This window comes from Abramis brama (assembly GCF_963993115.1).
Source record: "Abramis brama genome assembly, chromosome: 15".
NCBI classification, from domain to species: Eukaryota; Metazoa; Chordata; class Actinopteri; order Cypriniformes; family Leuciscidae; genus Abramis; species Abramis brama.
The window spans coordinates 20,873,043-20,887,168 of record NC_139977.1 but is presented as its reverse complement, the minus strand read 5'-3'; the positions used below and the strand labels follow the sequence as shown (position 1 = coordinate 20,887,168).

The 14,126-nt window shown below is 37.4% G+C and overlaps 1 protein-coding gene across 1 annotated transcript; it reads right to left on the bottom strand.

Moving 5' to 3' along the window:
• Positions 1-7,877: 7,877 nt before the first annotated feature.
• Positions 7,878-8,810, bottom strand: LOC311097956 (olfactory receptor 52K1-like; the record flags this gene model as incomplete). Its single annotated transcript, XM_084137966.1, has 1 exon — positions 7,878-8,810. The coding sequence occupies one exon, from the start codon at positions 8,808-8,810 to the stop codon at positions 7,878-7,880; it is 933 nt and encodes a 310-aa protein (XP_083994092.1).
• Between the last annotated feature and the right edge of the window lie 5,316 nt (positions 8,811-14,126).

The following is a 14,126-nucleotide window of genomic DNA, read 5'->3' as shown; positions in this document are numbered from 1 at the left end:
AGATTTTTGTTCATTTGCTGCCATCTGCTGTTTAAGTGAAGCAAATTATTTTGCATGTGGAATCTCAGGGCAGCAGGTGCTGTAAAAGCATTTAATTCATAATTAACTTAATTAAAGTACTGTGGTAAAGCATTGAAAAGGACGGCCATTTGCATTTTGTTCTATTTCTATTGTCTGTGTTTGTCGCTTATCTGCATGTTATGTGATTTAAATGTAGGGGGACATTAAACAAATAAATAAACAAACCAGATCTTTCCACATTTAATATGGATTTTCTGATTCCATCACCTTTTAGTCTATCAAGAAATGCCATAAAACTAGGCTGTAACAAGTAATAAGTAACAGTATAATGCAATGAAAAACAGTTCCTCAATCAGTAATCAACAGTAGTTATTTTAACCCTGTAAAGCCTGACACATGAGATACTAGTCAGATTTTTTTTAATGGAACAGTTTATTGAATCTTTAGGAAAAAACATACAAAAATAATGAAAAAGTTTGTGCATGTGTTTTTTGTTGAGTATCATATTTTATATTTCAGGATTTTATGGCCCATATAGTTTATATGAGAATATTAAGCTTGAAAAAACACCTAAGTTTTATTCAAAGGTCCAAACTGTGTACCACAACCTGAAGGTGCACATTTTTAGAATTATACTGAAAAGCCTTGTATTCTTAAAAAGTATAAACAATCAATCAGGCAACAGAAGGCATGTATTGTGTACAACAGATTTTGATAATGTTGATAATTTAGAGGCCTTAGAAATTAGAACTCAAATATATTTCAGTAGGCTATGGTTACATTTGAAAAAGAATTATTTTGAAATTTGTGCACGAGATAAGACCTATAATGTGTATTGCTCCATTTTTAATATGTTGTTGAAATATCAACCCTTACCCATGAACTTCCACATTTCTCAGTAAAAAGAGTAACAGAGCATTTAAGTAGCCTATTGCTTGTTTGCTTGAATGGTGACAATCAGTGTGTTCATTACACTTTTTTTTTGTCACATACACTAATTAATAGTGTTGTAGTAGCCTACTCGAGATCGGTCTAAATTTGCCGGAAGTTGTCTGGGTTTTAGGGTTAGGGTTAGGGTTAGCTACAAGCCTAACCCTAACCCTAACTCAACCGGAGGTAGCGTTGACGTTAATCCTGTCAGATGGTCCATCCATTGAATGAGCGTGTATGCCAGGTCAGCCAATCTGGGATGTCCGTTAAAATGAACTTTTGCAAATAACAATCGCGGTCCTGGACAGTGAGTGACCTTGCACATTAAGATAAAATCGGATTTTCTCCAGTCATTGTTAAAAAACAAGCTAACAAAACTTGCACACTAACGTTAGTGAAGCGGCCAGGGGCCGGTTTCACAAAGATAGACTTTGACTATGGCTTAGATATAGTAGATAGTCAGACTTCAGATAGACATCTAAATCAGACCGTTGCACAAAGCACTTAAGACTCTAGCTGTGTCCCAATGTGAAGGTTGCATCCTTCAAAGGACTGAAGACTTCAAGGATGCAGCCTATGCGTCCTCCGAAGGACGCACCATGTAGCCTCCGTAGGATTTCCTAATTGCGCAGCCAGGTGAGAGTATGCTGCCATCCTGACAATTCATTTTATATGCTATGGAGCCAGAACTGGCTATTGTCATTTTTATGTTTTATATTTTACTGGAGGACATGGTATTAAGGATGTTTCAGGTCATACTTTCGGCTTAGCCGAAGATTCAAATGTTAATTTAGCCTATATCTTACCTTGATGCGATTTTGTAGGCTAGTGTATTCTTTTTATTATGCACATAAATGGACCATGGTAAATATATTTACACAGGTTTTTAACCCCATTTGAATATAAAACCCAGTTGAATATACAAAGTCCAGTGCAAATGTTACTCCCGCTCGTCATCGGCAGCTGTCAGTCACTGTTGCTAGGCGACAAGAACAATCCTCTGTAGGCTAGACCGGTCCGAGCGCTTCAGATGCGCCCTTTGAAATGGGACGGAGCTGTAGTTAGCAACAATTTGTTAATATTGTGACAATAGGCCTACATTTTGTTACTTTAATTTTCAAAATAACCAGTGGTGGTATGTAAGGAACTACATACTTAGTTAATACTCGAAGTAATTTTCCCACACGGGACAGCAACACTACAAAACTGTTATTTTACAACTACACAAAAGTATATAGTTTAAATGTATCAACCTTGAAAATATTCTGAAGTAAAATGCAACATGCAGTAATAGAAATGCAGAATTCCTTTACTTTTACTCTTGATACCTTAAGTACATTAGAGTATGCAAGATAATGAAAAAAAAAATGAAAAAAAAATTGCTTAACTAAGGTTTAAAATATATGACTAGTAGTTTTTCGCCAATGTGGTATTAGTGGTTATTAAAAGTACTTTAGTGTAATAAAGTATCTCAATATTTATTCCATGAGTCAGCCCTGCAAACCTGTTGGTAGACAACTTAGTGCAGTGGTTCTCAACTCCAGTCCTCGGGACCCGCTGCTCTGCACATTTTGTATGTCTCCCTTATTTAACACACCTGAATCAGATCATCAGCTCGTTAGGAGGGACTCCATGAACTGAACTGAGTGTGTCAGATAAGAGAAACAAACAAAATATGCAGAGCAACGGGTCCCGAGGACTGGAGTTGAGAACCACTGACTTAGTGGATAGTGAAAATATGCAGTCAAACACTCTGGAGACCATCCCAGATGATGTCCAACCAGCAGAAGCCTTATCAGGGTCTCTATTGTGGAGCCCATCCCGGTCCAGCAGCACACCAGGGTCTCCCACTCAGCTGAATAAAAGTCTACATCATTTTTCTTATTTTATGTACTGTAAATTTAAATGTTTATGTTGAATTTGATATGTTTAACGTATGTTGTAAATAGTTGGGTGGAAAAAAGGTATAGAAGAATTTGTTTCATGTAGAAATTATGACTATCATTACAAAAATAAACAATGTCCAGAGCAATGAATTCTCTTTTATTTACACATTTAAAGTTGCATAAAAATAAATAAATGTACAGATTTTTTTTTCCTTTTAAAAAATATAGGTGAAAAAAAAGTGAAACAAGAATATATATATATATTTCTCAATAATTCTTTCAAGAAGAGAAAACAGCCTGTCCATCCTCTCCCTACTCTCCAGTGCTCTCCTCGCCTCTGCAGTCCCATGTCTTCTCTAATCAAGTCCAAAAACTCATCCTCTCTGTCTCGCCTTCTTCGTGGTGCTGGTGCTGATGCTGTTGCGGGTGCTGGTGCTGGTGCTGGTGTTGGTCCTGCCTCCTCCTCTTCTTGGGCACCCACTGCTGAACTCGGCCCTGGTCTGTCCTTGGGGATTGAGGCAATGAGGACAGGGGGTTGGTGCAACGCCTCTGTCCCAACACCTCATCCATGAGGACAAACCAGGGCCAAGTTTCAGCAGTGGGTTTCCCACTCACACCCTCTCCTGTCCCAGGACACGTGCAATCTAAGGCACAGCAAATTAACCATGGCTTGTTAACAACAACAGCACAATACATTTCAGCAAAGATGTGTGTATTAATTTTCTTATATATATAAAATTATATACCCATATAAAAATGGGTCTGGGGAATGTAACTCCCATACAGGCACAAAATAAAATATATATTATTTTGTGCCTGTATGGGAGTTACATACCCCAGACCCATTTTTCCCTGAATTGTTCTAAAAAAGCAGAAAAGGGTACTTAACACAGGGGTGCAATCTTAAGTGCATTGTTAACACTGCAAAATATGACACATCAAGACCAATTTAGACCAACATTAAAAACCAAATTTGGGGGTTAGTTGTTTTAGGCTTTAGGGTGAGTGATATTTCTTATAATACACAAGTGAGATAGACAAGTGCAAATATTACAAATAGGTCGTTAAACTAATAACTTTATTACCACAAGTTTTGCCTAAAACTACCTGACAAATGAAGCCATGCAATGATGACGAATTTGTTAAGATGAAGTTTATAATAAACTTTAACTGTGGTTTCGCTAGCTATTTGAGTAAATGAAAACATAATAGGCTACTTACATTTAAATGTGAATTTGCTGTCCACCACCGATCTCTAGTCTCGGCCGCCGGCCTGTCGTCAATGGGGCGCAATGACTTATGGGGTAGGATAGGCCGCTAAGTGTCCATTTATGTATCCTTCTATTCACGGGGAAACGAAGGGCGCATTTGGCGTCGCTTTTGAATCAGGGTAGCCTTCGTCGCGGCGCGATGACGCAACCGTCCTTCGAACACGGCCTTCGGAGGATGCAGAATTGAATTGGGACAGCCTTCATCGAGCCGCGGTGACGCAATCGGCCTTCAAATGCGACCTTGCAAGGATGCAGCCTTTGAATTGGGACGTCCTTCGTTGCGCCGCTGTGACGTTTCGTCTCGCCGCGGTGACGCAATCGGCCTTCAAATACGGCCATCCGGCCTTCAAATACGGCCTTCGAAGGACGCAGCCAGAGCCCGTCTACGGAGAGCCTACCCACTCCCTATTAAGTCCTATTGTACCGAGTTTTGGTTGTAGTTCCACCAGAGTTCCACTGGGGGCGATCGTCCATGAGTGCAGAATGAATGGGAGTCTATGGGGCTAGACGGCTAAATGTGTCTCTTTCACCCGATTGCCGTTGAGAAATGTCAGATTTGATTGTAGGTTTTGCAAGTTCAACATGGGTTATAGGTCGAAAGTTGAATGAACGAGTACTTATGTCCTTTCGATTTCTTACAGGTTGAGTTGTTGTTGCCCATAACACGCTAGCATTCTGCTAATGAACACTGATTGGTCAGTGAAGGACTGATTACGACCAGAGATACCGCTTGATGGCATCGTGGCATCCGAAGCGGACCAGAAACAAACAAAACAAAAACTCTTCTAGCACGTGTATTTACCTGTGTCAGCTGTGTTGTCGATGCCTCGAGAGAAAAGAAAGTGCAGAGCGCGAACGCAACAGAGTGACTGAAGGATTGCCGTAAAGCAGCATCTCTGGTCGTACGATGTGTATGACGTCATTGACATTTTAAAAGACTTTTTAAAACAAATAAGTGACTCTAAAAAATCGAACACCCAGCAATGTGTAATTTCTTTGCATCTCCTTTCGAATACAACATTCAAATTACTAGACAAAAAATTATATCCTGAGAAAAGTGGATTTTGATGTGTATAGCGCCATAGACCTCCATTCATTCTGCACTCGTCCTGTGAGCGCCCTCATATGGAATCAGAGTGGAACTGCAACCAGTTCAGAAGCCGGAAGTTTACTGAGAGTGGAACTTCTCCCCTTATTAGACATTCTCTGGACGCAGCCTTCACTTTGGGACACAGCTGCTGACTATCTTAAGTAGGACTACACTGCAATGCATTCTGGGTAAAATAAGACACTTTTCAAAACAAAAAACATGGCGGATCGAGTAAGTGCATTCAACCGCTCAGTGCAGTTTACCCCAGCGGAAAATATGTGTTTGTTGGAGGAGTATAAATGACGGAGTATGTTTTTATGTTTCCACTGTTCGATCGCGCCCGTGCCTCTCTCTCTCTCTGACACACACACACACATTCCATCGCAGCCTGTTACGCCTGCAGCGTTCACACCAAACGCGAATAGAGCGTCAAATTCGCGTCTATCGCGTCTAGTTCGACGCTTGAACATTTTGAATCCATTCGCGCGTCCTATTCGAGCGTTATAAAGCGAGCGTTTGAAGCGAAATAGACGGGCATTCAGAGCTATGACTCTACTACTGCTACCCCGTTTGAGCAGTCACGGTGTATTGCATTTCACACATCGCCCGTGACGCTTGCGTATGAAAGGGAGCGCGTCGATCGTTGCTCGCGTTGACTATGTAACGGCCCTAACAGTTACAAGGACATTTTACTTGGGAATGTAGTAACAAGAAGAAATGTTTAAATTTTGAGCCATTTTCCCTTTTCTTTTGGCAGTTTGTAATGTAACTGATTGTTACTGCTGGTTGCCAAGGTAACATAGAGTCTTAGACCTAAGTTAGCCTGGGGGTAAGGTGTCTAATTTTTTTAGTCTAAATTAAGTCAGTCTTTATTTTTGTGAAACAGTCTAACTTGCATTAGACTAGTCTATGAGCAAATTTTAGACTTGTCTAACACTATAGACCGGTCTAAAGTAGCGTCACGTCACCATTACCAACTGAAAAGGGGTACTTTACCAACTGTAATTTCTTGCTTCTAACAAAAGACAGAATAATTCCTAAAAGCTGCTATGTGACAAGGTGTACAGCAAACAAGCTATGAAACCCAGAAATAAGTTTTCATAAGCTGTCGACCCCAAAAAACGAGCGTTTGAGGACATAAAAGTGGATACAGGCTGGAACGAATGGGTAAATTGTGGGATCCTGACACTCAGTATGCACTAAAAATACACTACGTGTGCAGTAAGTTAAACATTTGGTCACTGGTGAGTCAAATATCCAAATGTCAGTTTTATATATTATATTTCTGTAAGATAAACTATCCTGTGTTGCCAATTACGGTCTCCTCCAGCGGGCGTACGTTAGTTCTCAGAGTAATGAGACACGTGACGCTCTGTCTCAACTGCCTGTATCCACTTTTATGTCCTAAACACTCGTTTTTTGGGGTCGAGAGCTAATAAAAACTTATTTCTGGGTTTTTTAGCTTGTTTGCTTGTTTTACCTTGTCACACAGCAGGTTTTAGGCATTATTCTGTCTTTTGTTAGAAGCAAGAAATGACAAGGAGGCAGCCTCTCGCAATGCAAAGTCAATGGAGACGGTTGGATTGCCCCCCCCGGTGTGGGCGTGGCCTAAATGCGCTCTGTCTCTATATAACGTTTAGTTGGCTTAGAAAAAAATATTTTGCTAAATATGTGTAGCTATATTAAATATTTATTATATTTTACTTATATCATTAAGTAAAGTTGTTATTATAATAAAAAACGCATTATATTTAATTTGAGTTATTTTTAACCTTAAATAATACTAGCAGCTGATAGGGCTCTCATATGTTTACAGCATTATGTGAGTTTTTTCTTGTGAGTTTTTTCTTGTGTACCTAATATTTATCCAAAGGAGTCAATATTGAATCAAATCACAATAATTTAATTTAAATTGTGAAATTTGTGTCAAGCAATAAAAAATTCTAGCTCACCAGAAATTGTACCATATAAACATTGTACCGTTGTCAACATTGTGACAACATTGTACCGTTGTCATGTTGTAACAGAATAAAATTCTGTTTCATTACTAAAATGTTTTGACAATCACAATACACTTATTTTGATGCAAGATATATATTTTTTTACATCCCCCCAATCCAAACTGGGCGATATTAACCAAAAACATAAGTCAAACCACATGTGAGATATTTACAAACTGTAATCAAAATAAAATACAAATACAGGGTTTCCGTCCCCAATATGTATAATACATATTCCACCACCTGTTATTCACATTAATATAAGACATAGGCCTAATGTCATGCAGTGTGGGGACTTGTACTGGTCTTGGTCTTGACTCGGTCTCGGCCTGTCTTGGTCTTGACTTGGTCTTGAGTATCTCGACCCTTCAAAGTCTTGGTCTTGAGTATCTTGACCCTTCAAAGTCTTGGTCTTGAGTATCTTGACCCTTCAAAGTCTTGGTCTTGTCTCGGTCTTGGCCTGTCTTGGTCTTGGTCATGACTTGGTCTCGGTTTAGGTGGTCTTGACTACAACACTACTAATTAACTGACTACTGCATTTCAGAGGGCAACACATCGTCTTGCCATGTGACTTAAACATGATTCAGATGATCAGAAATGTTGGGAATATCAGCTGTTTATTGACATGATGAAATATTTGAAAACATGCACATTTCTCATCTAGAAAATAACAAAGATCCTATTTCGCAGCCAAAGGCAATAACTTATTCCTAGAGCTAAAAAGTCGAAACATATTGTCTCTTACAGCCTGAACACTCAGCCCATAAATGACTGGATTCAGAATAGGAGGAAATATCAAGAAATAAAGTGACATAACTGTTTGTGTTTCAAAGGGAAGATAACTTGTGTCAAAGCGACTTTGTACAATTTCACAAAAACAGCCCACACTATAGTTCAATATTGCAAATAAGTGTGGCATGCAGGTCTTCAGTGCTTTTATTTTAGACTTTTTAGTGGCAGTAAAGCATATTTTCAGAATATGTCCATATGAGTAGAGGGTCATTGCAAGCTGAGGAAAACTATATACAACAACAGAAAACAATCCAATAGCATTCACAACATTTGTGTCATCACAGGACAGTTTGACAAGAGAATAGTTGGAACAGTACACTCGCCCAATTATGTTTCTACAGATTGCCAAGCGCAGAGTCAGAATAAAAAACAAAGCGAATGCCACTAAAGGATAACCCCATGAGAAAGCAATTAGTTTATACACCCTTGTGATTGTCATAATACTGTGATACTGTAGCGGATAGCATATGGCCACATAGCGATCATAGCACATCACTGAAAGAATGGTGAATTCTATGATAGCATATGTGTGCAGGAAATAGATTTGAGCCTGACAACATGCCAAAGATACCTCATGAGAAGGAGACATTAAAGTACCCATCAAGGCCGGAAGCAAAGCCGTGCCACCATAGATGCCATTTACAGCCAAGTTACATAGAAAGATGTACATAGGTTTGTGAAGCGCTTTGTCAGTAATTATGATAAAAATCAGAGTGGTGTTAGCAAAGAGTACAAACATGTACAACATAAAAAAGACCATGAAGTAAAGGTATTTAAGATCCTCCATTCTGTAAAGGACCTCCAGTATGACTGAAGACATAATCGATGAGTTTTTCATCTTCTTTAAATTGTTCAGCAGACTGTAGTAAAAAAAAAAAAAAAAAAAAAAAAAAAAAAAAAAAAAAAGGTACAGTAGTGTTGTATAGGCTAAAGGAAACAAGTTATAAGCAGTTGGACATGCTCTCCTTGTATATGGCTACTGTAAATATCAGAGACAGAAAAAAATATTCATAATTCATATAATCCATAATTCAAACAAATATCACAATTGTTTTTCAGGTCAGCTGGATAATAGGTGAATGATGAGCCATGACACAAATATAAAGAACTGACTCTCCTCCTCTTCTTTTCTGTTTATATTTAGGCTACTGTACGTGTAACCGGAAAATTGCCCAGTGTATTCAGATCACATGGTCTTTTCATTATGATTACGTAAATAGCCTAATCTCTTATGGATGTTTGAATTAATACTAAGCGTACAAGTCAATGGTAAAAATAGTATGTGTTTATACAGATTAGAGTTTGTTGGTATAACTGCTAAACATGGCATAAAAATTAAAATATAGCCTACTTGATTATCTCATCAAGGAAAGCGCCATAGACAAAACAACAGTATAAATATATTAGAATAATTAATACAAATTACATAATTAAAACCTTGTATAAAATGTTGATTAGCAAGTTGTTTCCATCCAGGTTGCCCTTACTACAAATAGGCTATAAAGACTTGTTACATGCGACCTGTAGGCCTATCAATGAAACTACAAGGGCAGGCTCTGTTTTATGTTCTCAGTGTTTTTTTGCTATAGACCTTATGCACCAGAGAAAAGCATACAGACATTTTTAGAATTTTGTGTTTGATATCACATATTGAACTGTATATTTCTATAGCATTGCTGTCGAAGAGTAATTAGCTGGGGAAGTGTATTTACTTACTGTAGAGTAGACGAAAGTTATTATGACATGAGCATTGTAGCCTAATGTTTGAAGTCAGAACAAATGTCGTTTTTAATGATTTAAAAACGAGCGGTTCATTCATAAATCTGTAAGATCTTACCTTCATGCTGTAGAAATACAAACCGGAAGACAGAACACAATGATCGCAGAGCTGAAATGGGGCGGGGCTACACAAGGTCTATAGCATTGAGCAAACAGCCTTGAGCTGTTGAGCAATGCAACATTATTTGTGACACATCGCTTGCTGCCTCAATTTTGTCCTGTTGTACCTAGTTGTGGAATGGTATAAATCTGAGTTTTTGACTAGTTTTAACAAGTACATTGCTGGTCTCTTCTTCAGCATGTCCCACATTTTTTATCTAAAATTTATTCAGTCAATTATAACCAGTTATTTATTTATAATACACTTAATATATTTGTGAAATTTCTATCAAAATATTTGAGAATGGAGAATTAAACTAATCTGTTTCAAGAAACAAAAATATTAATTAATTCAAATCAATATTATTAATATATTTAACACACTCTTAAGAAATTTAGTAAGTTTACTCAATTAAAACAATGCCCCCCTCCCCCACCCTCTGATGTGACGACAACTCTCTCCAGTCCAGAACAGTTCAATCTTCTCAGCGTCGAAGAATTGGTGCATTTCCTCTGTGAAATTCAGGTTTGTGTATGTTTTATTTTATCTATAAAATCATTACTGTGCTTTAAATCGTTTTATTTAATGCAAAACAACATACAGAGGCGTAATGTTATGTGACACCTAAACGAGTAGCGCCTGTCTTTTCGCGTGATTGAAACGCCTTGCATAAAACACACGACTTTATTCCTAATGATAATGAATATAATTAATTTGGATGATAAAATGTCCTCAGAACAGTGCACTGTTTGTTTATTGGCAGGTTATGGAGTCAGTTGCTCGCAGTATCTTTCGGCTATGAGTGAAATGCAGGACGGCGGTCAGAAGTTCGAAGTTCACCCGCAGAGCGAGTCCGTCTCCGGCACGAGAACCAGCGCTGATCCAGTGGAAATTGGATAACAGACTGGTTGATTACACTTGAATTAGGCTGTTTAAATGTTTCATTTTTACTTATAAAATGTTTGTTAAATGAGTTTAAATGTAGGCAATATTGTATACATGTTAAAACATATGCTGTATTGCTGTACTCATCGACAATAAAGGCCAATGTCATGTATACCGGTGGTTGTATAGATGTCATGATTCCTGTCTTGTGTTCCCCTTGTCTTGTGTGGACTTTTATTTCCTGTCCTGTGCCATGTTTTGTAGTCCTTTGTAGTTTTTCTTGTTTATTAGTCTCCCCAGGTGTTTCTGATTAGCCACGCCCCCTTGTTATCTTGTTTAGCTTGTTAGTCTCTGTATTTAAACCCTGTGTCTTGTTTCAGTGTTTGTGGGTTCTTGATTTTGAATGTTGTTCTGTTCCCGAGTCTATGTCTGCATCTGTGAAGTTCTGAGTTTATTTAATAAAGTACTGCATGTGGATTTAGATCCTGCTTCCTTTGATTCTACCTCATCGTTACAATAGAATACTATTTTACAAAGGTTTAGAGGAAATAAAAAAAGTTAATATTACTCATAAATAAAAACAGTTAATATTACTCATAAATATATTGGTTTTTAATTGTTAAATTATTTCTACTCAATTTTATTTGTTAATGTACCAGATGCAGTTACTCAGATTTACTTAATTGTTTTACTTGCATTTACTCAATTCATACAGTATATTTCATTGATTTCACAGCTTTAAAATAAATTGACTCATTTTTGTTTAGTGTAAAAATGTTTCACCAAAATAATTGAGTAAATCATAGTTAAACTTTTTAGAGTGTATGGAACTCAAGGAGGAAAAAACACCTACATTTTATTTAGAGGCCCAAACTGATCAAAAATATGCAACTTGGTGCAGTTGCTGATATTTATATGACAAAAAGTAAGATGAAATTCTGTAATGTAGGCTAAACCCATGTGATAATGAGCTGATGAGTTGAATCAGGTGTGTTTGATTAGGGAGACAAAGAAAACGTGCAGTGTTGGGGGTACTCCAGGAGCAGGGTTGGGAACCACTGGGCTAAATCAATGAGATCTTTATAACAGTATATCAGACTACTTGCATATAAATGTCATTTGCCACTTTATATTTCCAAATAATATCTTCGTAAGATGATATTGCTTAATTTTATGAACAAAGCACGGTATTTTTCATTTTTGGGGGCAAAACATATATGCTACACAATGGTGATTGAGGAATTTTACAAATAAATATTCCTCAAAACCCTGATGTATCACATTTGATACATTTTAACACAATTTTTCTAAAAAAAATTATGTAAAGATAATCGGGTACACCTTGAGTATCGTGTATTATTTGGGAAACACCACATTCATATTTGTATGTCCACTCAAATGTCATGGTGCATGCATAACATTCTGGTAACCTTGCAGGCCCATTTTAAAGTTAACATGAAATTAAAATTCTCCTTTTTTATAAATGCATGCAATAGATCTTATTATGAACTAATGTAAAAAATAATGTTGTTTTGATTGCATCAGTGTTTGCATGCATTATTTGCATAGTATTACAATAACCGACCCTCTTTAGGGAGGTCATTATGGCCTTACAGTGTGATATTTGTCTCTTGCACTGTCCATTGGGCTCAGTTTGTTGACCTTGTACTTCAGACTCATCAGTGGTTTCTTTAAATTGCCTCCCTGGGAATTTGTGTGTTTTGAAAAATAATGACCCCTAATTAACATGTTTATCTAGTTTCAAATTTGTCTTCAGTTTCTCAAAGGCATTAAACATGACCACAGATGTTTGTGAGCAACTGTTGCTGGACATTTTAAGAAGTCTTTATTCAGCCATTAAGTCATTTTCTACTATATTACACACATTCAACATTTCTGTAATAACAACTATTGGAATCCTCTTAGCCTTGTTTCATAATTTCAGCTGTATGTCTTTAATAATATTTCACAATGTTTTTTTTAATAATATTTTTCAGCTATTCCAAGAATATTCATTGAAGATTACATGCATCTAGGCCTGAGCCAACAATTATCATATTTTTAATATTATTATTCACGTTTCAAAGTCCTGCTTATCAAATTATTAACCAAATTCCAAACATTTGTGTTAAGGTTACTTAAATGATTGACTTTAAACCAGAACTTGACAGGACAAAAGGAACTCCCCAACTACATCAAAGAGCTTGATGTTATTATGGTAGACTTTTTTTTTTAAGCTCTTTGTTGATTGTGAGAATTAATGGCTTCTTCTGTTCACAAAGGTTTATTGAAAAGCCTACAGTGTGAGAAAATATCACAGCAATGATTTTTTTATACTGTAATTATACCTAATGAGCCGTAACATATGCCGCTACCATATGCTCTGCCTGACTGTGTGTGCCACTCTGCCAGAAGAGCATCAGTTTTCATTCAGCTGGATTCATGACCTCACTTCTTACCACCAGGGCCTGTGACTTCAAATGCGTGATGAAAATCAAATCAAATCAAGTATATTTGTATAGCGCTTTTCACAATACAGATTGTATCAAAGCAGCTTCACAGTATTAAAATAAAATAATACAACAAAGTTTGTTTCTAGTGGAATTTATTGATTGATAGAATAAAATTAAATATCCCCAAAATATCCCCAACTGAGCAAGCCAAAGGCAACAGTGGCAAGGAACCGAAAAACTCCATCAAGCGGCCTAATGGTGTCCTAAAACTCCATCAGGTGACCTAATGGAGAAAAAAAAAACCTTGGGAGAACCCAGGCTCAGTCGGGGGCCAGTTCTCCTCTGGCATTTTTGAACTAGAGGCCGGATTGTAGTTTGAAACTGTGAGATTAACAATATTATATGAATGCCTGGCTGAAAAGATGCGTCTTTAATCTAGTTTTAAACTGGGAGAGCGAGTCCGAGCAACGAACAGTATCAGGAAGGCTATTCCAGAGTTTTGGAGCCAAATGTGAAAATGCTCTCCCTCCTTTGGTTGATCTGGATATCCTAGGTATGACCAAAAGCCTTGAATTTATTGATCTTAAAGAGCGCGATGGATTATAGGGTGATAGAAGATCCGCTAAATAGACTGGAGCTAAGCCGTTTAGGGCTTTATAAGTCAGTAGCAATACCTTGTAATTAATACGGAACTTTATAGGTAGCCAATGTAGTGATGATAAAATCGGTGTTATATGATCATATTTTCTTGATCTAGTAAGAACTCTAGCGGCTGCATTTTGGACTAACTGTAGCTTGTTTATTGAGGATGCAGGACAACCGGCTAATAAAGCATTACAGTAATCTAGTCTCGAGGTCATGAATGCATGAACTAACTTTTCTGCATCAGAAACTGATAGCATATTACGTAGCTTAGCAA